This window comes from Eufriesea mexicana, unplaced genomic scaffold (genome assembly GCF_001483705.2).
Source record: "Eufriesea mexicana isolate 0111107269 unplaced genomic scaffold, ASM148370v2 scaffold107, whole genome shotgun sequence".
In the NCBI taxonomy this organism is placed as follows: Eukaryota; Metazoa; Arthropoda; class Insecta; order Hymenoptera; family Apidae; genus Eufriesea; species Eufriesea mexicana.
Genome location: NW_016908335.1, coordinates 103,266 through 130,403, shown reverse-complemented (window position 1 = coordinate 130,403; position 27,138 = coordinate 103,266). Strand labels below are relative to the sequence as shown.

The following is a 27,138-nucleotide window of genomic DNA, read 5'->3' as shown; positions in this document are numbered from 1 at the left end:
GAGCGACGTGATTGGCTGCGCGTTGGATCTCACTGTGCCCATAATCACCTTCACCTTCAACGGAGCACCCATCATGGGATCTTTCCGCAACTTCAATCTAGACGGGATGTTCTTCCCCGCGATTAGCTGCTCCTCCAAACTGTCTTGCAGATTTCTCCTAGGCGGTGATCACGGCCGCCTAAAGTTTCAACCGCCGGAGGAATTCTCCCCGTTGGTGGAAAGTCTGTTACCTCAGCAAATCCTATCCTTGGATCCCTGCTTCTACTTCGGCAACATGAACAAAGTGGTCCTAGCTGGCCCCTGGCTGGTCGAAGACGACACCGCCTTCGTCCCAGCTCCAGTCGACACGTCCATGATCAACCTGCCGTCTTACGTCGAGCAAATCAGGGACAAGTTGGCCGAGAACATTCACGAGATGTGGGCAATGAACAAGATCGAGGCTGGTTGGATATACGGCGAGCACAGAGACGATATGAGGAAGATTCACCCCTGCATCGTTCAGTTCGAACGGCTACCAGCCGCGGAGAAACGTTACGATACTCAGCTAGCAGTGCAGACCCTGAAGACCATCTTAGCACTGGGATATTACATCACGATGGACAAGCCACCCTCTAGAATAAAGACACTGAGACTTTCCAACGATCCGTTCCTCCAGAGTAGCGGATACAAACCAGCGCCACTAGATCTCGGCGCCATCACGCTCACGCCTAAGATGGAGGAGCTAGTAGACCAGCTCGCGGAGAATACTCACAACTTGTGGGCGAAGGAGAGGATCAGCCAGGGTTGGACCTATGGTCTGAACGAGGATTCCGAGATGAGGAGGAGCCCACACTTGGTACCCTACCCGAAGGTCGACGAAGCGATCAAGAAAGCTAATCGTGACACCGCTAGCGAGACAGTGAGGACGCTCTTGGTCTACGGGTACATGCTGGAGCCACCTACCGGGGAACAGCACGAAGGTGAATTGTATCGAAATGTCGTGAAATTTGCATCTATTTCCGAGTACTCCCAGTACCGTCTCTTTATCTAATCGTTTCTCTTCTTTTTCTAGCGTTGCTGTTGGAGGCCAGCAGGTTGCGACAGTCGTCCTTCAGGACCTATCGCGTGGAGAAACACTATGCGGTCAGCAGTGGGAAATGGTACTTCGAATTCGAAGTGCTGACGGCTGGTCCGATGAGAGTGGGTTGGGCAAAGGCCGACTGCATGCCTGGCAGCATGTTGGGCAGCGACGAGAACACCTGGGCTTTCGACGGCTACAACGTAAGTGTTCCTTGGTCCATTGTCATCTCACAAGTACGTAACGTCGAATTGTAATTGTACGAATTGAAAGACACTGAACTCGCGTAAACGAAATAGAAAGAATAGAATCACGAACGAGCTTTGCACGACGAGTTATCCATTGCAGACAGATTTGTTCGAATAGTTTTACGATCGACAATGTGTCCACGGTAAGATAGAGCTTTGTAAAATTAATTATAAAGGCATCGCAAGCTGAGAGGTGATAAATAATTGATACCAATCGTGAATGTCAGGTAACTAAAGTACACGCCGGTACCCACGAGTCATTTGGTCACAAATATCAAGTGGGCGACATAGTTGGATGTTTCATTGACGTCGCGGACCGAACGATCAGTAAGAGTGCAATTTTTCGTAATAATTCGATCTGCAGGTCCACCATTTTTTGAGTTTTCTCGTCACTACTGTTGTCTTTGTCTCTATATGTTCTTTTTTCATGTTGACTTGGTTGTTTTTTCTGCGTTTCCTTGTCCGAAGATCGAACGAAATTGATGGGGATTTCGTTCGAGAAGTGTGGCTTGCCGTTTTTTAGCGACCGCGAGGGAATCCGTGGAGAACGTTAACTGTACAGTATTATCGATCAAGTGTACATCATTTGTTGTGTCTATTCTCACCTCTGTCCGTACCACAATCTCGCGCCCGCTCGCGCATCCACACGCACACACATACACACGTACACGCGTATAGTAGCCGGATAAACTCTGCGAAGTATCGTTGTTAGTTGTGTTAATCGTAAGGTAGATGTATCATGGTTCGCGTACGAATCATGAACGGAGATTTTGAATTGGTGAAATTTTATTTTAAAGGAGGAAAAAGTATACTCGGGCACAGCCGAGACATTTGGCAAACAATGGCAGGTTGGAGACGTTGTCGGGGTTTTCCTGGATCTAATTGACAGAACGATTAGTAAGACGGAATCTTTCAAGCGAACGCTTCAGCTGCCATTCTAAGCTATACACACGTATAATTTGATTCAAGAGATAGATTACTGGATACTAAAAACATACCGTCAAACGTACAACAGAGCTCCGTAGTTGAAAGGAAACAGTCGATATCGATAACTCGTCACTGTCGCGTTCCTTTTTTCCTTTTCTTTCGCTTAATTTCGATATTGATAACCACCCGGTGTTTTGCACGGTTCGGATGAGCGCCGTTTTTGACAAGTTACGCGATACTCGTTTTTCTAGCCCGTTGGTTTACCTCGTCGCATCATCACGACAACGCATTCATGTATATTAAATTCTCATTCCTTCTCGATCAACCTGTACACTCCCATCATACACGATCAATTAGCATCATGTGTGTTCTTGTATTCTTTTCGTATCCAGTATTCTACTCGGCCAATGTTGTAAATAACAGCAACAACGCTTTCATATTTCATACGATTCATCTTTGCTAACCACTAATACCAGAAGGGTGCCCCAAATTTCGATGAATAAAATTACGTGGAATAGGCTCGAGGAGGATGCCCCTCGAAAGACTACCGTCGCGTTGGATTCAAAGCTATATTATTTTCTTTGTTTATACCTTACGATACCTTCTTGAACCAAACCAATATAAAGTACCTTTCCCATCTCTTCGTTGATACTTTTGTACGACATTTATTTTTCTATTTTCTCAAACTAATTGCCCCGATAGTAGTGCCGAGTCTTTATGTTTTAATATTTCATGTAAACCACCCCTATGTGCATGCGTAACACTTTTATCTGGAAATTCTATGAGAAATTCGCGCTTGCTTTGCGTAGTTGTACATAGTTGCATTTTATCTACGTGTTTTATGTTCATAGCTGCCACTAATCGATTACGAAACGCTTCGTTCAATTTTCAAGCCGCTAGTCGCAATAACATTATCTTTACCCTTTTTACTCGAAAATAATTGTTGTCGTGTTGAAAATATCTCTTGCTAGTAGTAATTCCGTTCCAATTTGCGCGACCAACGACTATGGCAAACCCTCTTCATGCAAATACTCTATTGCCCAGGCTTTTCTCTGAACGGAGAACTGCTGATGGACGCGCTCGGGGGTGAAACGTCTTTCGCCGACGTACAGGGTGACTGTTTCGTGCCAGCCTTCACGCTCGGGGTCGGACAGAAAGCGAAACTGACGTTCGGACAAGACGTGAACACCCTGAAATTCTTTACCACCTGCGGTCTGCAAGAGGGCTACGAACCCTTCTGCGTGTAAGCGATACGAATAAAAATACCGAATAAGAAATAAATAAAAATTCGTCTGGTACCGGTCTAAAATTCCCAAAATTTGCGAAATAAACAGGAACATGAATCGACCGGTTACATACTGGTACACCAAGGACCAGCCGATCTTCGAGAACACAGACGACATGGCTGACACGAGGATAGACGTGGCCAGGATACCAGCGGGTTCGGATACGCCGCCATGTTTGAAGATCTCGCACAACACGTTCGAGACAATGGAGAAGGCGAACTGGGAGTTTCTGCGATTGTCTTTGCCAGTTATTTGTCAATCGACCTTTATCTCGGAGAGCGAGAAGCTGAGAAGGTGGCAAGAGATCAAGATGCGTCAGAATAAATTACTGTCCGAGCAGGTGGAGCAAGCCCAACAAGCCGCGCCTTCTGCTCATATGGAGCAAATCATGAAGTCTGGTTTCAGCATGAGCGACATCAAAGGTACCATATTTCGCACATACTTCTAATCTTTGAATTTCGAATTTTGGTGTTCTCTAAAGAAGATCTTGTTCGTTTCAGGGTTACAAAGGAACTATTCCGAGGATGCTGTGGAAGCTGACGAGATGATGAAAGAGTCGCCGACCCCTATGCAGAGGAACAAGCCAGCTAGACCTCCGAGGAAGGGTTCCCTGTATGGATCTCGCGGTGGCAACATGGACAATGCGATCAGCGAGGTCGACATGAATGGCTACGGTGATATGAACGGCGACATCAAAGACGATAAGAAGAAACGCGGGCGTTCTCCGTTCCGGTTAGTATAGTCGAAATATTGTCAAGTAATCGATAGTTCTTGGGGTAAATGGATTTTGATACCTTCGCATTCCCAGCAAACTTAGCAAAGAGATGGAGGATGCACCGTAAGTTCGATTAAAACATTTCACCCGATTTCCACACTTGATACTTCTCCCCGAATATTTATATATTTCTTTTTACATATCTCTTTTTAAATACAAGACAACAGGCGAAGGAATAAAACGAACCTCTGATCTGTTTCACAGATTCTTCTCCCGCAAGGCGAAGTCTCCGGATGCGAAGTCGAAAACGCCTGAGCCCCCAGTGCGTTCCGACGTCTCTGACAAAAGCACTAAAACACTAGCCATGAACAAAGCAAGTAGCCGGCCTCCCCAAATTCGCATATCAAACGTAAAACCATTTATTTATTTATTTATTTGTTTGTCGATTTTGTCCAACCGCTTCGCAATCCAGGCCTACTTTTCGAACGTGAAATTAACGAAGAATTTCCTACACAGACTGACTTGAAAGTGGTACCGCCTCAGATTCCGGAACGCAACGCGCCCAAAGCTATGTCTGTGCTGAGCGGAAGCGGCGTCGAGGCGATAGGGAACGAGATATACGATGCAGAATGCTTGAAACTGATGAACGAATACTTCTACGGGGTACGAATCTTCCCTGGACAGGACCCAACGCACGTTTACGTAGGCTGGGTCACCTCTCAGTACCATTTGCACACCAAGGACTTCAATCTGTCTCGCGTGAGAAAGGGGTCCGTGGTTATCACGGATGACTACGACCGTCCTATAGAGCAGTGAGTTTAGCTTCTGTCCTTCGTCGATTCAGAATCTTCCAATTGTTAATAAACTCGCTTATCGTAGAGTCGACAGACAGAGCTGCTACATGGTAAGAGCAGACGAGCTGTACAACGAAGTGACGCAAGACGCGTCGGGCAAGGGAGCCTCTCAAGGAATGTTCGTCGGGTGTTTCGTGGACACGGCGACAGGTTGGGTGTCCTTCACCTGCGAGGGGAAAGAAACTAGCCACAAATTCAAGATGGAACCGGATACGAAATTGTTCCCTGCCATCTTCGTGGAGGCTACTAGCAAGGAGATCCTTCAGATCGAACTCGGGAGGACCTCCACGACGCTGCCGCTATCCGCTGCTGTTTTACAGAACTCGGAACGTCACGTGATACCACAGTTCCCGCCTAGGTTGAAGGTCCAGTGCCTGAAGCCTCACCAATGGGCCAGAGTCCCCAATCAGTCGCTTCAGGTGCACGCCTTGAAGCTGTCCGACATCAGAGGTTGGTCCATGCTGTGCGAGGACGCCATATCTATGCTGGCTCTGCATATTCCTGAAGAAGACAGGTGTATCGATATCTTGGAGCTCATCGAAATGGACAAACTACTCAGGTAAAATTTGAGAACACAGTGGCATTCCCTCTGTTCATTTCGCGAATTAACACTGGACCCCTTCGACCTTTGCAGTTTCCATGCACATACTCTGACATTGTACGCAGCCCTGTGCTACCAATCGAACTACAGAGCGGCACATGCTCTGTGTCAGCACGTCGATCAGAAACAATTACTGTACGCGATTCGAGCGGAATACATGTCCGGGCCCCTACGACAAGGATTCTACGACTTGCTGATCGCTTTGCACCTCGAGTCACACGCGACTACGATGGAGGTGTGCAAGAACGAGTACATTATTCCTTTAGGTAAGTTTCCTTTGAGTCGTACTCTTTAAGATGAACATCGACACATGTCTAAGTATATCCGCCTCGCAGGCCAAGAACTGAAGGAGTTATACGAAAACGAAGAAATGAGGCACAGCCTCAGGTACCTGGAGACCGAGTCGGTTCGTCCTCAGATGAAGATGACAGATATTAGGTAAGTATTCTCAAACCCCAAGCTAGATGTGAAGCCCATGACTAATTGTCGACATCAAGGGAAATTCCTTCTAGCGACCAAACGATCGAGAACATACGGAGCCTCTACAGTCCACACTTCCCTCTGGACGTGGTGCGGGATTACGTGATGACGGCTTTGAACGAGGCCGTCGAGGTCAATCAAGTGCACAATCGAGACCCCATTGGCGGCAGCAATGAGAATCTTTTCTTGTATGTAGACCCAAAAAATACGTGCACGGCTGGGCTATCTGCATGTTTAGCGTCTTCGTCAACGATATGCAGGAGAAGAGTGCTTTCAGGATAACGCGCTTATTGCTGCAGGCTCTCGTCGGATCCGTCCTTATCCCTTTTATTTATATAATTCTTCTATATTTCAGGCCACTTTTAAAACTCGTAGACAGGTTGCTCTTGGTGGGGATGCTTCGGAACGAGGACGTTATGAAGCTTCTGATCATGATACACCCTGAGACTTGGGATCCAACGTTCGATAAAGGTAAAGATTCGCATGGCTTTGTTCTCGAAATGCCGAGTATAAACGATAAACGAATTGCAGAAGGGAAAGACGAACACAAAAAGGGATTGCTTCATATGAAGATGGCCGAGGGAGCAAAATTGCAGATGTGCTATCTTCTTCATCACTTGAACGACATCCAGCTGCGACATCGCGTCGAGTCCATCATCGCTTTCAGCCACGACTTCGTCGGTGACCTCCAGTCCGATCAGCTTCGACGTTACATCGAGATCAAACAGTCTGACCTACCATCTGCGGTAGCAGCGAAGAAGACCAGAGAGTTCAGGTGTCCTCCTCGCGAACAAATGAACGCCATCTTAAGTTTCAAGAATATGGAATCGGTAGATGATCCTGAAAATGTTCCTTGCGGAGAAGACTTGATAAATAGAATGAACGAGTTCCACAACAATCTCATGTCCTACGTGTCCTTGCACGCCCTTGAAGAAGCAGCAGACGCTGTGGAGGAACTGGCAGAGGACATTCAGAAACCTGGCGCCATTAAAAGACTGTTCAATTTCATCAACACGGTGAAGGAATTAGAAGAGGAACCTAAACCCGAAGCAGAACCCGAGAGGAAGACTCCGGAAGGTTAGAATCGCGTTATATTATCGATTATCTTTAGCCATTATATTTTTATATTAAACTCTCTCTTCTTGATACTCCTCACAGAAGTATTCCGCAAAGTCCTCATAAAGACTATCGTCAGCTGGGCCGAGGAATCTCAAATCGAGACGCCAAAGTTGGTTCGCGAGATGTTCAGCTTACTGGTTCGTCAGTACGACACCGTGGGCGAACTGATCAGAGCTCTAGAGAAGACCTACGTGATCAACAGCAAGACAAGAGACGACGTTGCGTTGATGTGGATCGGTCTGAGCCAGATCCGTGCCCTGCTGCCTGTGCAGATGTCGCAAGAGGAAGAAGAGCTCGTTAGAGAACGTCTCTGGAAATTAGTAAACAATCACACGTTCTTCCAGCATCCAGATCTGATCAGAGTACTAAGAATCCACGAGAACGTGATGGCAATCATGATGAACACGCTGGGCAGACGAGCACAGGCGCAGTCCGACGCTCAAACTCAGCCGCAAACCACCGAAGGGGAGCCAGCCTCTAAAGAGAAGGACACCTCTCACGAAATGGTGGTAGCGTGTTGTAGATTCCTGTGTTACTTCTGCCGTACATCCAGGCAGAATCAGAAGGCTATGTTCGATCACTTCGACTTTCTATTGGAAAACAGTAACATCTTGCTATCGAGGCCATCGTTGAGGGGCTCGACGCCATTGGACGTGGCTTATTCCTCTCTCATGGAAAACACTGAGCTCGCTCTGGCTCTGAGAGAACACTACCTCGAGAAGATCGCTATCTACTTGTCCCGTTGCGGATTGCAGTCGAATTCGGAATTAGTCGAGAAAGGTTATCCGGACCTGGGATGGGACCCAGTGGAAGGCGAACGATACTTGGACTTCTTGAGATTCTGCGTCTGGGTTAACGGTACGGATGAAAGCCTTGGAATTTATTCCGAGTCAAGCTTATCCCGATCGCGAATAGACGATTCGATTCCGTTTCAGGCGAGAGCGTCGAGGAGAACGCAAACTTGGTGATCCGTTTGCTGATCAGGAGACCAGAGTGCTTGGGACCTGCGCTTCGTGGCGAGGGCGAGGGTCTACTGAGAGCCATCATAGACGCCAATAAGATGTCTGAACGCATCGCTGATCGACGGAAAGTTCACGACGAGGCAGAGGGCACATCTGTCATGCAGTTCGAGCATCCTCTTCCGGAATCCGACGAGGACGAAGACTATATCGACACAGGAGCGGCTATCCTGAACTTTTACTGCACCTTGGTGGATCTGCTAGGCCGCTGCGCTCCGGATTCTTCTGTTATCGAACAAGGTAAGTGAAAGTGGAAACCCCTGTTCCCTGGATTACGCTATCACGCAGCACCTTTGTAAGTATCGCTACTCGACGACTACGCACTCTTCATTATCTAAATTTTTAGAGAATTCGCGAGTTTAGTTTCATTTCCTAATTACACAGCCTCATCCACCTCGTGTTCCTTCATCCGTTGTAACCCTCAGTATTATTTATCTAATGACACTGTTTATTTTTTGACGAGCAACAGAGGCTTCTACAGAATCCGTCGGTAATATATAAGAAATCAAACTTTTCTGTCCTTTATTGATCGCGTTCTGTGAAATGGATCACGATAAGGGACCATTTTCCAGGGAAGAACGAGTCTCTTCGAGCGAGGGCCATCCTTCGATCTCTGGTGCCTCTAGATGATCTGCAAGGTGTCTTGTCTTTGAGATTCACCTTACTGAACCCGGCAGCCGGCGAAGAGAAGCCGAAGAGCGATATGCCGTCTGGATTGATCCCTGGACATAAGCAGAGCGTTGTTCTGTTCTTGGAACGCGTTTACGGCATCGAAACTCAGGAGCTGTTCTTTAAGATACTCGAGGAAGCTTTTCTACCTGATCTCAGGGCTGCTACTATGCTGGACAGGGTAACGTGCATTACAGACTCGATATAAAGATGCAAACTGGAATTCTGATTTTTTAATTTTTTAAGTTTTTAATTTTTTAATTTTTTAATTTTTTAATTTCGACCATTGCCTCAGAACGACGGGTACGAGTCGGACATGGCGCTGGCGATGAATCGTTACATCGGCAACAGCATCCTACCTCTGTTGATCAAGCATTCCAAGTTCTACAACGAGGCGGATAATTACGCCAGCTTACTAGACGCCACGTTGCACACCGTTTATCGGTTAAGCAAAAATAGAATGCTGACGAAGGGTCAACGTGAAGCCGTGTCGGACTTTCTCGTCGCACTGACCAGGTAAACACCGTATTCTCCGGAATGCAATTGAAATTATTAACGGAATCGTTTTGTTGCTTAACAAGAGACGTCCACGTGTTAAATGTCTCGTAAGTTCTAACAACATTATTTTAAATCGCTAATTCCCGCCTACGATTATAATCACAATATTACGCTATGAGGGTAACAGCGCTTCTAGTATTCACTGTCCCCGATATTTCTCATTTATTTAAAACGTCTCTCATCTATTTCTCTTTTTAGCCAAATGCAACCTAGCATGCTGCTGAAACTGCTTCGGAAGTTGTCTCTTTCCCGATTTATCGAACACGGAAATTAAATAAATAAAAAAATTTTTCGTAATCAAAAATGTTCAAAATTTAGCTGTTAACTCTGCACTATGAACGCTGCGCGAAATATTACGGTTCAACTGGTGGACAAGGTGCATACGGTGCATCCAGCGACGAGGAGAAACGTCTGACTATGGTGCTCTTCAGCAACATATTCGATTCGTTATCCAAGATGGATTACGACCCAGAACTGTTTGGAAAAGCTCTGCCGTGTCTCACGGCCATTGGTTGCGCTTTACCACCAGATTATTCGTTATCTAAGAATTACGACGACGAATGGTACGGTAGTAAATCCGCATCCGCACAGTCGCCTGACGGGCCCTATAATCCTCAGCCAATCAACACCTCTAGGTACCCTTACATCTTTATTCGTAGTCACCTGATTCTGATAGACAGGAATGAAAAATGAACGCGAGATTAATATCGGTTTAATGTTCGACAGCGTGGTTCTCAATAATGACCTGAATCAGATAGTGCAAAAGTTCTCCGAGCACTATCACGACGCTTGGGCCAGTCGGAAGCTGGAGAATGGCTGGACTTACGGCGAGCAATGGTCTGACGCGAACAAGACTCATCCCAGATTGAAGCCTTATAATATGTTGAATGACTACGAGAGAGAAAGGTATAAGGAACCGGTTAGGGAGAGCTTGAAAGCTTTGCTAGCTATAGGGTGGAGCGTTGAACACGCAGAAGTGGATGTACCCTCTACCAATCGAAGTTCCATGAGAAGATCATCGAAAAGTCAAGTAAGACAAAGTTCTATTTACATATTTTAATTTGTACGATGAACGATGTAATCTGTCAACACGTCATGCTACTAATGTCGATAATTGTATCGTTTCAGGGTGATTCGGCAAATCCGTTTAATTACAATCCTCATCCAGTCGACATGACCAACCTGACACTGAGTAGAGAAATGCAAAACATGGCTGAACGACTGGCAGACAATGCGCACGATATCTGGGCGAAAAAGAAGAAGGAAGAACTCATCACTTGTGGTTCGTGTGAATGAAAAATTAAATAAATTGTTCACTCTAAAAATCAAGATCAAATCTTCGATTCTAAATATTTATGTCGTCGATAGGAGGTGGTATTCATCCTCAACTGGTCCCGTATGACCTCCTGACCGACAAAGAGAAGCGAAAGGATCGCGAACGTTCTCAGGAATTCCTTAAATACTTGCAGTACCAAGGTTACAAGCTCCACAAGCCTAATCGAGGAGGAGAAGCGGAAGTTGCTACGGCTGGAGCCTCGGTAGAGTTGAGATTCGCCTATTCGTTGCTAGAGAAGCTGATAGCCTATTTGGACAAGGCCACCATCAACATGAAACTGCTGAAACCGTCCGACACGTTTAGCCGAAGGAACAGCTTTAAAACATCCACGAGGGACATCAAGTTCTTCAGCAAAGTGGTCCTTCCGCTCATGGAAAAATACTTTAGTACTCACAAGAACTACTTCATCGCTGTGGCCACGGCTACGAACAACATTGGAGCAGCGTCCTTGAAGGAGAAGGAAATGGTGGCGGCTCTGTTCTGCAAATTGGCTAGCTTGTTGAGATCTAGATTGGCTGCGTTCGGACCAGACGTGAGGATCACTGTTCGCTGCCTCCAGGTGTTAGTCAAGGGCATAGATGCGAAGAGCTTGGTGAAGAACTGTCCAGAGTTCATCAGGACCTCCATGTTGACCTTCTTCAACAACACAGCAGACGATCTAGGTCATACCATTCTGAACCTGCAAGAGGGCAAATACAGTCACCTGAGAGGGACACATTTGAAGACTTCTACGTCCTTGTCGTACATCAACAGCGTAGTTCTACCGGTGCTCACAGCAATGTTTGACCATCTAGCTGCTTGCGAATACGGCAGTGACTTGCTCTGTAAGTACAGAATTTTTTAGCAACATATATCCAAGTTCTTCGACAGATAGGTATAATTTAATTCGCATACTTTTCTCCGAACAGTGGACGAAATTCAGGTAGCATCGTATAAAATGCTGGCATCCCTGTACACTCTTGGCGTGGACGCCTCCTTGACACACGACAGGAAATACTTGAAGACGGAAATCGAGCGCCACAAGCCGAACTTGGGTTCTTGTCTAGGTGCCTTCTCCAGCTGTTTCCCAGTCGCTTTCCTAGAACCCCATTTAAATAAGCACAATCCATTCTCGCTCCTGAATCGTATCGCTGACCATTCCTTGGAGGCACAGGACATCATGTCGAAGATGGAATCGAGCATGCCTACCCTGGAAACGATCCTGTCAGAGGTCGATCAGTTCGTCGAGTCTGAGAAAACGTACAACGATCTTCCTCACGTGGTTGACGTTATTCTTCCTTTGCTTTGCTCCTACCTGCCCTTCTGGTGGGCCCAGGGTCCTGACAACGTAAACCCGACCGAAGGAACCTACGTCAGCATGGTTACCAGCGACCACATGAACCAACTGTTGAAGAACGTGTTGAAACTGATCAAGAAGAACATCGGTAACGAGAACGCTCCCTGGATGACTCGCATCGCTGCTTACACCCAGCAGATCATCATCAACTCGTCGGAGGAGCTGTTGAAGGACCCGTTTCTGCCTCTCGTAGAACGTGTCAGGAAACGTACGGACACTATGTTCCATAAGGAGGAATCTCTTCGTGGTTTTATTAAATCGTCCACCGATGACACCTCGCAAGTCGAGGCACAGATTCAAGAAGATTGGCAACTTCTGGTCCGCGACATCTACTCGTTCTATCCCCTCTTGATCAAATACGTCGACCTGCAAAGAAATCATTGGTTGAGAAACAATATTCCAGAAGCAGAGGACCTCTACAATCACGTGGCAGCGATATTCAACATTTGGTCCAAGTCTCAGTACTTCCTACGCGAGGAACAGAATTTCATTTCAGCTAACGAGATCGACAACATGGTGCTCATCATGCCAACAGCGACTAGGAGACCTACTGCCATTTCAGACGGCACTGCGCCTTCCGGAGGAGGCAAGGTTAGTATCCTAATGCCAGAAAATTGAGAGTTCTATCGACATAATTCTGTAATCCACGAAACGACTTGACCCACAGAAAAAGAAGAAGCATCGTGACAAGAAGAGGGACAAAGACAAGGAGGTGCAGGCTTCTCTGATGGTAGCCTGTTTGAAGAGGTTGCTCCCAGTTGGTCTGAACCTGTTTGCTGGTCGTGAGCAGGAATTGGTGCAACACTGCAAAGACAGGTTCCTGAAGAAGATGCCGGAATACGAAATCGCGGAATTCGCGAAGACCCAATTGACATTGCCAGACAAGATCGACCCAGCTGACGAAATGTCATGGCAGCACTATCTGTACTCCAAGTTGGGTCAAAAGAAGGATTCCATGGAACCAGTGAAGGCACAGCAATTGGAGGACGTGGTTGCGAGGATCACTGATATGGCAAAAGTCCTTTACGGTCTACATATGGTAAGTTAAAACCATTTCGTAGCTGTTGTTGCCTGGGGTACTCTGTGATCGTTATTCCTCAGAGAGTCGAAGCTTCGTTGGCGGATTTGTTCGATTCATTTAGTAATTTTGTGTTCTCGAGTAGATAGATCATCCGCAACAGCAGAGCAAGGGTCAATATCGATCCGTGGTGTCGATACAACGTAAACGAGCTGTGATCGCTTGTTTCCGTCAAACTTCCCTACATTCCCTGCCCAGGTATCCTCTTTTCGTTTGATTCGCGTTACTCGTGTATCGTGATGTTTGCGTTTATTTCTTGTCCCTAACAAAAGTAACCAACGACGATGCGAGAATAATCCATAATCCGTTTGATCACCATTTGGTTTGCATAAACTTGACGTTTGTTTCGATTTGAGCTTCGAATATACCGTAATACCTTTAGCCAGTTTGCACCGAGTAAACCAGTGACCATTACCCTCGGTTACTTTGGTACTGCCCAAAGCTTGGCTAACCAGTAAGAGTAGCGAAAATTAATATAAATTTTCGACGATGTCTACCGTAATTATATATCAGTGTTCTAACAACTATAGTTGTGTGTGCATGCTGCTAAAAGGCAACGAAACCTCCACCATCTCGGGATGGCTGGAAGCGTGTGTTGTGCGCGGCAAGAAAGAGAGCAGCGATTGCATGTCTACGTAGCGAGCCACTTTACAAGCTGCGAAGGTAAAATGGCCGTTTGACGCTGCTTCGAATTTCGAGAAACGATAATTATCTCGTACCTTATTTCAGGCATCGGGCTATAAATATTTTCGCGCGGACGTATTACGAGCTCTGGTTGCAGGATGAGAATGTTGGCCAAGAAGTGATGATTGAAGACCTTACGGTACATATAGGCTTTGAAAAGGAATATTTTATTCCACGTTCATCGTCTCACCTATCGATGCAAACTCATTTTCTCTTTCTTCTTTTTAAAGCAATCTTTCGAGGACGCAGAATTGAAGAAGATGGACAAAGACGAGGACGAGGGAAAACCAGATCCGCTCACACAGCTGGTAACAACGTTCTGTCGTGGCGCTATGACGGAACGGTCCGGAGCTCTCCAGGAAGATCCTTTGTATATGAGTTACGCGCAGATCATATCGAAATCTTGCGGCGAAGAAGAAGAGGAAGGCGAAGACGAAGGCGGAGGAGGCGAAGAAGAAGGTGGCGCCTCGATCCACGTGAGTATTTGCTGAAACGTTTGTCGAAACGTTAAAAGAGACAAATTTTTACTAACGAAAGTCTATGAAATATATGAAATATTGTTCTGTGAACAAAAGAAATATGGAAGATAACCTAAGTGTCTGAAACTTATTAACAATTTCGTATGTTTTTCTCGCGTACTGACCCTGTAGGCGCATAAGCCACTTATGGTAAGAACAAGTAGTCGTTTGCGGAATTCAACTGCTTCTATACGTACGCTCGTTCGTTTTAACTTGGAAATCCGATGTTCCCATTGTCAAATGCAAATCGATCAATTACCCAAGATATCGTTCATCGTAGGACATAGTTAACCCGATCAGATAAAATATATATCTGTTCCCATTCGAGCATACCTACATGTCGAATTTGTACATACGCTTGCATCAAAGGTGACCAGTTCCCCTGATCACTCTGTACAAAGTCAATTTCGTTTCCGCAATGTCCATTGTATTCCAATAATTCTCGTTTCATCTAATATTGCCATTATTCTTCGCAATAACAAATTCTCTGGTGCTTTCTTTAATGCTCCACCTAAAGCGACCGATGCACAAACTCATGGTAAGATACTGAGTCTAGATGAATGAAAATCTCTCGAATTTTTAAACGTTCTCTGCGTTAAACTGCGCTTTCCATTGTTGACCTTTTAGGAACAAGAGATGGAGAAGCAGAAGCTTCTTTTCCACCAAGCACGACTCGCGAATCGTGGCGTGGCAGAGATGGTACTGCTGCACATCTCGGCCTGCAAAGGCCTACCTAGCGAGATGGTGATGAAGACCTTGGAATTGGGTATCTCCATTCTACGCGGCGGTAACATAGAGATCCAACGAGGAATGTTGAACCACTTGAAGGAAAAGAAGGACGTGGGTTTCTTCACCTCGATCGCTGGTCTCATGAATTCCTGCAGCGTTTTGGACCTGGATGCGTTCGAGAGGAACACGAAAGCAGAAGGACTCGGAGTTGGTTCCGAGGGGGCAGCTGGAGAGAAGAACATGCACGACGCAGAGTTCACGTGTGCTCTGTTTCGATTCATTCAACTGACCTGCGAGGGTCACAATCTCGGTATGTCTCGTACATCTTCTGATCTAGAATGACAGGAATGAAGGAACGCGATGTAACCCGCGCTATCGTTAGATTGGCAGAACTACCTGAGAACTCAAGCCGGTAACACGACGACGGTGAACGTGGTCATTTGCACCGTCGATTATCTGCTACGACTCCAAGAATCTATCATGGACTTCTACTGGCACTACTCCAGCAAGGAACTCATCGACCCAGCTGGCAAGGCTAACTTCTTCAAAGCTATCGGTGTTGCCAGTCAAGTTTTCAACACCCTCACCGAGGTGATCCAAGGTCCTTGCGCTCAGAATCAACAAGCTTTGGCACACTCTCGATTGTGGGATGCCGTTGGTGGATTCCTTTTCCTCTTCTCTCATATGCAAGACAAGCTATCCAAACACTCGAGTCAAGTGGATCTTTTGAAGGAGTTGCTGAACCTGCAAAAGGACATGATCACTATGATGCTCTCCATGCTGGAAGGTACGACTCGGGGAATAATTATACTCGAAATAACACATTGCGACGAATCTTTCACGATTTTTGTTATCCCAGGTAACGTGGTGAATGGAACAATTGGAAAACAGATGGTGGACACGCTGGTGGAGTCTGCGGGCAATGTCGAATTGATTCTGAAATACTTCGACATGTTCCTAAAACTCAAGGACCTCGTTTCGTCGCCTAGCTTTCTGGAGGTGGACCTTAACAACGATGGCTGGGTGTATCCGAAGGATTTCAAAGAGAAAATGGAACAACAGAAGAGCTATACCGAGTAAGTATCGCAACTCCTGTTTACACACCAGAGCTAATAACGTGAACGATAATGGGAATGAAATTATTGCAGCGAGGAAATCGAATTTTTGTTGGCCTGTTGCGAGACGAATCACGACGGCAAAATCGACTACGTGGCTTTCATGGACCGTTTCCACGAGCCAGCCAAAGAAATCGGTTTCAATCTTGCGGTTCTGTTAACCAATCTATCGGAACACATGCCAAACGAGCCCAGGCTGGCAAGGTTCCTCGAAACGGCAGGCTCTGTGTTGAACTATTTCGAACCGTACCTCGGCAGGATCGAAATCCTCGGCGGAAACAAGAAGATCGAGCGTGTGTACTTCGAGATCAAGGAGTCGAATATCGAGCAATGGGAGAAACCGCAGATCAAAGAGTCGAAGAGGACGTACTTCTACAACACCGTGGTGGAAGCCGGGGAGAAAGAGAAGCTAGAGACCTTCATCAACTTCTGCGAGGACGCCATTTTTGAAATGCAACACGCCAGCGCACTGATGGCAGTGGAAGAGAGCGGTGGAATCGGGAAAGCGAGAGAATCTTCTTACACCTACATGACAGACGACGACGAGGAAAGGAACAAGGATCCCATCAGAAGAGGCATTCAGACCTTCAAAGACGGCATTTACTTCTTCTTCTCCATCTTCTCTCCCAGCAACATTAAAAACAAGATCGCCGAGATGCAACAGATGACGTTCTTGGAACTCTTCATAGGCTTCTTCAAAATGATCTTCTACGCGTTCTACTATTCTGGCTTTGGCTTTGGCTGTATTCTTGGGTACTTCATGAGGTTACTATTGGCATTGATGAAAGGTCCGCACGTGGAAGAACCTGTAGTGGTGAAGGAAGAGGAGGAGAAGCCGTCGAGACATTTGCCGGCCTTGCCGCCGACACCGGATGAATCTAACCTACAGGTTTGCTGAAGCCCGAAAGCATGGAAAACAACGACAGTGTGAGGAATTAATCCGCTTCCAATTTGACACAGGTGCAGGCGTTCGGAATGGACATAACGAAGGAAGAAGGTGGACAGATAAAGATAGCACCGCACGAATCGGCGACGTCTACTCCTCAATCGAGCATCGAAGAAACGGGTGAGAGCACACCGGAAGAAGCCACTGGCGAAGAGGGTGCCAGAGCCGATGCGGGTGGAGACATGGAGTCACCTGTCTCCTTGGCTGACTTGCTAGGGTACTGTCGAATACGTATTACTTTTACTTAATATTACATCGATCACGCGCATCAAGCGAATTATACCTATAAATGTAGGGATCGGTTTGGGTGGATTGGCTAAAATAGCGTTCTTTTACTTCTTAATAAAATAGAATAAGCTTATACGTAGACTGACGGCTATGAAACAAGGGAGACTCGCTATGGGTACGTTCGACTTGGACTTCTTACTCACATACTGACACTAGCTTAAGAACTCTTAAAGACTGAAGACTGTTAAAGACTGTAGACTGTTCATGACCGACGACTGTAAACTGTTCATGACCGACGACTGTGAAGACTCTAGCTGTCCATGCCCTTGCACTCTTATTTAAAATATTCATTCTGTATTTTTTCATATTCGCAGATCAAAGAGTCGAAGAGGACGTACTTCTACAACACCGTGGTGGAAGCCGGGGAGAAAGAGAAGCTAGAGACCTTCATCAACTTCTGCGAGGACGCCATTTTTGAAATGCAACACGCCAGCGCACTGATGGCAGTGGAAGAGAGCGGTGGAATCGGGAAAGCGAGAGAATCTTCTTACACCTACATGACAGACGACGACGAGGAAAGGAACAAGGATCCCATCAGAAGAGGCATTCAGACCTTCAAAGACGGCATTTACTTCTTCTTCTCCATCTTCTCTCCCAGCAACATTAAAAACAAGATCGCCGAGATGCAACAGATGACGTTCTTGGAACTCTTCATAGGCTTCTTCAAAATGATCTTCTACGCGTTCTACTATTCTGGCTTTGGCTTTGGCTGTATTCTTGGGTACTTCATGAGGTTACTATTGGCATTGATGAAAGGTCCGCACGTGGAAGAACCTGTAGTGGTGAAGGAAGAGGAGGAGAAGCCGTCGAGACATTTGCCGGCCTTGCCGCCGACACCGGATGAATCTAACCTACAGGTTTGCTGAAGCCCGAAAGCATGGAAAACAACGACAGTGTGAGGAATTAATCCGCTTCCAATTTGACACAGGTGCAGGCGTTCGGAATGGACATAACGAAGGAAGAAGGTGGACAGATAAAGATAGCACCGCACGAATCGGCGACGTCTACTCCTCAATCGAGCATCGAAGAAACGGGTGAGAGCACACCGGAAGAAGCCACTGGCGAAGAGGGTGCCAGAGCCGATGCGGGTGGAGACATGGAGTCACCTGTCTCCTTGGCTGACTTGCTAGGGTACTGTCGAATACGTATTACTTTTACTTAATATTACATCGATCACGCGCATCAAGCGAATTATACCTATAAATGTAGGGATCGGTTTGGGTGGATTGGCTAAAATAGCGTTCTTTTACTTCTTAATAAAATAGAATAAGCTTATACGTAGACTGACGGCTATGAAACAAGGGAGACTCGCTATGGGTACGTTCGACTTGGACTTCTTACTCACATACTGACACTAGCTTAAGAACTCTTAAAGACTGAAGACTGTTAAAGACTGTAGACTGTTCATGACCGACGACTGTAAACTGTTCATGACCGACGACTGTGAAGACTCTAGCTGTCCATGCCCTTGCACTCTTATTTAAAATATTCATTCTGTATTTTTTCATATCCAGGCTTTCCTTTCCAATCATGCCCCTTTCTCACGCAACCTCCGTGGGCCAGGTACTTCAATCACTCTGGACGCATCCCTAAACTTTCGCTCGACCCTACCATAAACATTCTTTGCAGTTAATTCGCTTGCACGTGGTCGCTTTCATCCTAGGCCCAAACACACTTTGCATTCTTTCAGGGCCATACTTATTCCAATCCCATATAAATATTTATGTCTAACAGAGGCGAACAGGCCAGAGCCCAGGCTGCAGCCGCAGCAGAGGCAGCCGCCGCTCAACAAGCAGCCATGGCCGCCGTCGAAGCGGAGGCGAAGCAGGAAACGATAGCAGAACCATCGACATCCACTATAGACTTTTCCGAATACACCCATCGCATCGTCTCCTTCTTAGCTAGGAACTTTTATAATCTGAAATACGTGGCTCTAGTTCTCGCTTTCTGCATCAATTTCATGTTGCTGTTCTACAAGGTGAGCTTCTCAAGATTTTTAAAACGTCGAAGATCTGCCTATCGTTCTTTCCTGTCACCCTGACAGAAGATACATATTTTTTGGCGACTCGAAATGTTATTAACTAAGAAAAGATTGGAATCAAGACGTACGTCATACATTTACAGGTTACATCTTTGCAAAACGAAGGGGACAAGGAAGGAAGTGGCCAGATAGCCGACATGTTAGCAGAAATGTCTGGCGAAGGTGTATCCGGTTCCGGACAGGGCAGTGGGTTAGAAATAGGAAGCGGAAGTGGAGAGAACGAGTCGGAAGAAGAGGAAGATGCCTACGCCCTGGAATACGTGGAGGTTGCAGAGGATTTCTATTACATGGCACACGTTATACGACTCATGGCTATTCTTCATGCGATCGTCTCTCTTGCTATGCTGGTTGCCTATTACCACCTGAAGGTACGATTACCGACATCTAGTAGTCGCGCACAGAGCTCTTGAAAGTACGTATCTATTTGCATATCTACTAAAATGTAAACGCATACTCTAGGTACCATTGGCTATCTTCAAACGAGAAAAGGAAATTGCCAGACGCGTGGAATTCGATGGTCTGTATATCGCTGAGACGCCAGAAGAGGATGACATCAAGGCACACTGGGATAAAATGGTGATATCAGCGAAAACGTTCCCGGTGAACTATTGGGACAAGTTCGTGAAGAAGAAAGTCCGACAGAAATACAGCGAGACCTACGACTTCGATTACATCAGCAACCTGCTTGGCATGGAGAAGACGTCGTTCAGTCAACAGGAAGAGGAAGGTTCCGGTTTGATCCACTTGTGAGTAAAATTACACGATGCCTATGATACATGCTAATTTTTCCATCACGATTTCTACCAAATTTCGATCTCTTCAGCATCGTAAACATCGACTGGAGGTACCAAGTTTGGAAAGCCGGAGTGACCATTACGGATAACGTAAGCAGCGCATCGAAATCAGTGAAATTTCGTGGATTCGAGTATACTAAATCGTGACGTTCGTTTACAGGCATTTTTGTACAGTCTGTGGTATTTCACATTTTCTATCCTTGGCAATTACAACAACTTCTTCTTCGCTGCTCACCTGCTGGACGTCGCGGTTGGCTTCAAAACTCTGAGGACCATCTTGCAATCTGTAACACACAACGGCAAACAATTAGTGTTAACAGTGATGTTGTTAACCATCGTCGTCTATATATATACGGTTATAGCTTTCAACTTCTTCAGGAAATTCTATATTCAGGAAGAGGACGACGAAGTGGACAAGAAATGTCACGACATGTTAACGGTGAGATATAGAAGAACGTTTTCCTATGTCTGCTTTGAACGAGGATTGAACTCTACCGAAATCTGTGTTTCAGTGTTTCGTATTCCATCTTTACAAAGGTGTCAGAGCTGGCGGAGGAATCGGTGACGAAATCGGTGAACCTGATGGCGACGACTACGAGGTCTACCGTATCATGTTCGACATTACCTTCTTCTTCTTCGTCATTGTCATTCTATTGGCCATCATTCAAGGTAAGTCGAAGATTCATATCCTGATACATCAAATGCAGAAGAATCGTCACTAGCTATATAACATCATTATTATCGTTTCGTTTCATCTTAGGTTTGATCATCGATGCGTTCGGTGAACTTCGAGACCAGCTCGAGAACGTTAAAACGAACATGGAGAGCAATTGTTTCATCTGTGGCTTAGGAAAAGAGTATTTCGACACGGTACCTCATGGTTTCGATACTCACGTTCAACAGGAACACAATCTAGCTAATTACATGTGAGCCAATTGTACAAAATTTCTATATCCTTTACAAGGAATGGTGAAATGACTGATGGCTGTAATATGAATTTTCCTAGGTTCTTCCTCATGCACTTAATCAACAAACCAGACACCGAGTACACCGGTCAAGAAACGTACGTGTGGAACATGTATCAGCAAAGGTGTTGGGACTTTTTCCCAGTCGGTGACTGCTTCCGGAAGCAGAACGAGGCGGTAGAGGAAGAGGCAAAGAAGAAGTAAAGGAATTTTATGAAATTTATGTCGTTTTACGTATAACTGAATGACCAATCGATCGATTTAGCGAGGGAAATCTCCTTTCCTGAAAAGTCTTCGATAATCGTAGTCTCTAATTTCTACACGCAAGGAAAGATGGCGCGTCGAGACTACTCGACAACAACAGACGTCGATAACGTACGATTTCAATTTTTAGAATATACTCTCGCTCGTTCGTCGATAGATAAACTAGAACGTTGAATGCGTGTGTACCTTTTACATTCGACATCTATCGTTATTCCAAGTTTTACGCGGACCCTTCGACACGCGACTAGGGGTGTATTAATTAGAAATTTGCGCGAGTTGCACGCGTACGGGATCGAGACCTGGCTTTCGATCGCGCGTGAACGAGCGAAACAAGCTGGGAGACTGGTGAAATATTTTTCCAACTTATTTTTCCAACTTTATAAGGGTGGCTGGATATCGTATAATCAACAGTTTCCTCCTTAGATAGATAATTTACGATGTGTTGTTGATCATCGACAAGGGAACCGACTGCACAAATCTACATTATCATTAACGTTACGATTGCCTTCTTTTCATACGTCGAGTGATCACATTTTGTGCATAATGATTTAACTCATTCACGTAATGTTTGAGATATTACAAGAGTATTACGTAAGTTGAAGATGTTTAAAAGTTTATATCAAACGCGAAGGTTTCCACGATTACGTGGCAACTTTTCCAAAAAGTTATTGACGACTGAAATCGCGATATAATCAAATATGTCAATATGTTGTAAATAAGGATCTACGACAAGATTACCTGAGAATAAAGAAAGACATACTCCTTTATCTAGTATTTTATCCATCATTTACTGCCTTCATCTGTGTTCAAAAGTATTGGTTCCTCTACAAAAAAATATCCAATCCCGTTAAGGAAAAATTCCCTCTACGCTGATATATAGGATAAACCCAATCAAAAAGCCTAATTTCGGAAATAGAAGACAAAAAGTCTATTACAGAACCTGATTTCACACCTACGGACACTTTCGGCACTATTTCCCGAAAACACACGCTCAAAACCGAAAAAAAATATCAAATCCAATTAACGAAGGGTGCACTCTACGCTAATAAATAAAATAAGCCGGAATCAAAAGAATAATTTTGAAGATAGAAACCAAAAACGTGAACTGCGCAGCACGATCTGACAGCCACTGACACATTCGGCATTATTTCCCGAAAACACACGCTCAAAACCGAAAAAAAATATCCAATCCCATTAAGGAAGGGTTCACTCTACGCGGATAAATAAAAACATCCGGAGTCAAGAGCTTAATTTTGAAGATGGAAATAAAAAAAGTAAACTGCGCAGCACGATCTGACAGCCACTGACACATTCGGCACTATTTCCCGAAAACGCGTGCTCGAAACGCAAAAAAAATATCCAATTCTATTAAGGAAGGGTTCACTCTACGCGGATAAATAAAAAAATCCGGAGTCAAAAGCCTAATTTTGAAGATGGAAATAAAAAAAGTAAACTGCGCAGCACGATCTGACAGCCACTGACACATTCGGCACTATTTCCCGAAAACGCACTCTCGAAACGCAAAAAAAATATCCAATCCCATTAAGGAAGAGTTCACTCCACGCGGAAAAATAAAAAAATCCGGAGTCAAAAGCCTAATTTTGAAGATGGAAACCAAAAAAGTAAACTGCGCAGCACGATTTGACAGCCACTGACACATTCGGCACTATTTCCCGAAAACACGCGCTCGAAACGCAAAAAAAATATCCAAATCGATTAAGGAAAGGTTCACTCTACGCGGAAAAGTAAAAAAATCCGGAGTCAAAAGCCTAATTTTGAAGATGGAAATAAAAAAAGTAAACTGCGCAGCACGATCTGACAGCCACTGACACATTCGGCACTATTTCCCGAAAACGCACTCTCGAAACGCAAAAAAAATATCCAATCCCATTAAGGAAGAGTTCACTCCACGCGGAAAAATAAAAAAATCCGGAGTCAAAAGCCTAATTTTGAAGATGGAAACCAAAAAAGTAAACTGCGCAGCACGATTTGACAGCCACTGACACATTCGGCACTATTTCCCGAAAACACGCGCTCGAAACGCAAAAAAAATATCCAATCCCATTAAGGAAGAATTCACTCTACACGGAAAAATAAAAAAATCCGTAGTCACAAGCCTAATTTTGAAGATGGAAATAAAAAAAGTGAACTGCGCAGCACGATCTGACAGGCACTGACACATTCGGCTCTATTTCCCGAAAACGCACGCTCGAAACGCAAAAAAAATATCCAATCCCATTAAGGAATGGTTCACTCTACGCGGAAAAATAAAAAAATCCGGAGTCACAAGCCTAATTTTGAAGATAGAAATAAAAAAAGTGAACTGCGCAGCACGATTTGACAGCCGCTGACACATTCGGCACTATTTTAGAAAAACGCACACACGAAACCGAAGAAAAATATCCAATCCCGTTAAGGAATAAATCACTCTACGCGAATCAGTAGAAAAATCCGATTCAAAAAGCCTAATTCAAAAGATATAAGCCAAATAAGTAAATTGCGTCACACTATCTGTCAGCCACTGACACATTCGGCACTATTTTAGAAAAACGCACACACGAAACTGAAAAAAAATATCCAATCCCGTTAAGGAATAAATCACTCTACGCGAATCAGTAGAAAAATCCGATTCAAAAAGCCTAATTCAAAAGATAGAAGCCAAAAAAGTAAATTGCGCAGCACGATCTGAGAGCCACTGACACTTCCGGCACTATTTCTCGAAAACGCACGCTTGAAACGCAAAAAAAATATCCAATCCCGTTAAGGTAGAATTCACTCTACGCTGATAAATAAAAAAAACCGGAGCCAAAAGCCTAGTTATGGAGAAAGAAACCAAAAAAGTAAATTGCGCTGCACGATCGGGCAGGTACATATACTTTCGCCACTAAATTTCGGAAAGAATTGTCGAAATCGGAAAAATATCGGTAGACTAGTGAGAGAAAAATCTCTTCAGCGTTGTTATAGGAAAGGAATCTAATCGAAAAGCATAATTTCATAAATATAAGCGAGAAAAGTAAACACTGTAGCACAATTGTACAGGCACTTGCTTCTCCGTCACTTTATTTCATATATGCACCTTCAATCGGAAAATAATTGCCCTATTGGTTGGAAAACAATCTATTCTATGCAGGAATAATGAAATATCCTAATCCACAATAGAAGTTTAGAATGTATAAGTGATAATACGTAGCTGCTTTGCAATTGAACGTCAAGATTGAAGAAAAATTGGAAAAATTACGGTTAACAAGCTGCCTATTCAGAGTAAAAGTATTCAAATATATTACTGGACATTCAAAGGCTAGAATCTAGTACAGCCGATAATAACGGACAATGCGGTAGTGTTATAGGATCCCGCACTCACACCACTTCATTTCCCACACGTACCGTTGTACGATTTACACTACGTAACATCACCTTTTTGCACATATAGCCTGTTACCACCGAAGAAATGTTCACAGTTACTAATGTTGAACTTCGTAAATTTTTCACAATTTTTTAAACTCCTGCTGTGTTCTGTTCGTAAATATTAGAATAATGCTGCAAACGTAACCTGCACCTGCATTATCGCGAACTAATACCGGACACGTCGCGTTATTGTCCATAAACATATATTTCCTCAGTTGTAGCAATTAGAACAACAATCGCCGGTATCACTACTTCATGAAACGTTTTAAGGAAATCTTTAATATTTTCTTTTCACGCGCGAGAATGTTCCACCATTTGTTACCGGTATACCCGCTTTGCCGCCAACTGGAAGTTGGTTGTAACCGGTATTTTTGTGGCGCGAAAATGCTGCGCCTTTGAAATAGCTATGTACTGAAGTATCGATGTAGAATATCAAGCGATGTCTCTTATGATTATTAATATCAGTGAAGTAAATACAAATATGTTTCTATTACAAAAATAACAAATTAGAAAGTGCTTAATATTCATGACAAAAACGTTTAAAATTAATAAAATTAAAATTAACGTAAGAGTCTTTAGTGACAAAGTGGAATTCATATAAATAAAAAGATTTTAGTCTAATTATTCTGTAATATATTCGTATATTGTACAGTTTATAAGTATTTTAATTATAAATAAAGATCCGAATCACGTCAGACCAAATAATTAACAATACAACAAAAAATATGATAAATATAATAATGATAATGATAATGATAATGATAATGATAATGATAATGATGAAGCTGGTGATAATATTGATGATATGAAAGAAGTTGGAGCTCCATCAAGTTCACAATTGATTAATTTATTGTTTATTAAAAATTAGTTATTATTTAGTCTGTACTATCTTGCTCTATACATATCAAACTTCTTTCATTTACATAAAATCATTAGTTTTTATAAAAAAAACCATTTAAAATATTTTTTGAGAAAATCAGTCAATTTTTAATACTTTATTACCATTTATTGAAATACCATTATGTACAAAATCTCAAAGATTTAAGTAAATTCAAGTAAATTAAAAGTGTTTCAAAAATAATTTTAAAAATTTCATATTTTCAACTTAAAAACAAGTGTCCTTATCATCTTTATGGTGGATTTGTTCTTTCTCTCAGCAACTCCATTGCACTGCAGTATCCTGGCTGAAATCAAATCATGTTTTATTTCCTTTTGATTTAAACACACCTGGACTGTCTTCTCTCACAAACTCACCTCCATTTCTAAACATATATGTACCTTTCAACTTCTTGACATCTTCTTTTTCTTTCAATGTTACCAATATTTTTATTGCCTTAGCTGTCTGACCCTTTTCCTACAAAAGCAAAACAAATAATAACTCTCAAATAATCATCAATATATAAGATGTATCTTTTACCTTTTTTTGACATTGTTTTTATAGTTTCAAAGTTCTGTTGCATATTTCTACAGATATTTGTTTTAAAGCAACATTCACACTTTATGTTTATATATATATTTACCTTTCAAAACTATTACCAATTGTTCATTTTCCATCTCTTCAATGATTCTCATATTTGCACATCCATGCCATACATCCTTCTCTGTTAATATATATGCTACCCCTTTCCTGTTTCTTAATTTGACATAATATGCATTTACTCTTCTTGTTGCTTTCATTCAAATCACTCTCTTTTCTTCATATACTTGAGCTTCATCATTCTGAAATATAACACATTAGCGATGATCATTGACTTTGACCACTGATATTAATATTTATTTAGATCAGAAATCTATTTGTTATAAGAGGCTATCACCCAAATTAATTTTATTCCTTTTTGTCTGCCTAAGCCATTTCCATTTTCTCAATGTTTATTTGACCATCAAAGATTTCTATCTTGTATATAATATGGTTAGCTGACCTAGAATCCAATAGATATATTATAACTTACATATTTACATTGCTGCTTCAATTTCTTCTCGTTCTAAAATATAATTCTTGGCATCTCATGGCTCTATGCTGGTGATATTTCATGAGTCCAATATTTTTCTACTGTTGCACATGCCTATTTATTTTAACAGAATATTGCCCTTTCACAATCAAGCTTT

The 27,138-nt window shown here is 43.7% G+C and overlaps 1 protein-coding gene across 1 annotated transcript in view; it reads left to right on the top strand.

Annotated features, from left to right (window-relative positions):
• RyR (Ryanodine receptor) overlaps positions 1-22,384 on the top strand; it is a 37,393-nt gene extending 15,009 nt beyond the window's left edge. Inside the window, 44 exon segments of the mRNA XM_017910851.1 lie at positions 4-959; positions 1,052-1,260; positions 1,533-1,632; positions 3,277-3,475; positions 3,567-3,940; positions 4,019-4,250; positions 4,498-4,642; positions 4,750-5,045; positions 5,113-5,646; positions 5,722-5,954; positions 6,024-6,126; positions 6,201-6,356; positions 6,524-6,639; positions 6,700-7,245; positions 7,327-8,145; positions 8,223-8,546; positions 8,879-9,156; positions 9,271-9,491; positions 9,732-9,798; positions 9,834-10,168; positions 10,260-10,563; positions 10,662-10,815; positions 10,902-11,693; positions 11,778-12,796; positions 12,873-13,244; positions 13,369-13,481; positions 14,013-14,106; positions 14,198-14,443; positions 15,113-15,524; positions 15,597-16,001; positions 16,074-16,290; positions 16,363-17,218; positions 17,290-17,492; positions 17,737-17,746; positions 17,878-18,420; positions 18,492-18,694; positions 19,298-19,541; positions 19,688-19,972; positions 20,064-20,350; positions 20,428-20,488; positions 20,559-20,837; positions 20,911-21,067; positions 21,159-21,324; positions 21,405-22,384. Coding sequence (XP_017766340.1) covers positions 4-959; positions 1,052-1,260; positions 1,533-1,632; positions 3,277-3,475; positions 3,567-3,940; positions 4,019-4,250; positions 4,498-4,642; positions 4,750-5,045; positions 5,113-5,646; positions 5,722-5,954; positions 6,024-6,126; positions 6,201-6,356; positions 6,524-6,639; positions 6,700-7,245; positions 7,327-8,145; positions 8,223-8,546; positions 8,879-9,156; positions 9,271-9,491; positions 9,732-9,798; positions 9,834-10,168; positions 10,260-10,563; positions 10,662-10,815; positions 10,902-11,693; positions 11,778-12,796; positions 12,873-13,244; positions 13,369-13,481; positions 14,013-14,106; positions 14,198-14,443; positions 15,113-15,524; positions 15,597-16,001; positions 16,074-16,290; positions 16,363-17,218; positions 17,290-17,492; positions 17,737-17,746; positions 17,878-18,420; positions 18,492-18,694; positions 19,298-19,541; positions 19,688-19,972; positions 20,064-20,350; positions 20,428-20,488; positions 20,559-20,837; positions 20,911-21,067; positions 21,159-21,324; positions 21,405-21,567 — 13,828 coding nt within the window. The 3' untranslated portion in view covers positions 21,568-22,384.
• The last annotated feature ends 4,754 nt before the right edge of the window (positions 22,385-27,138 follow it).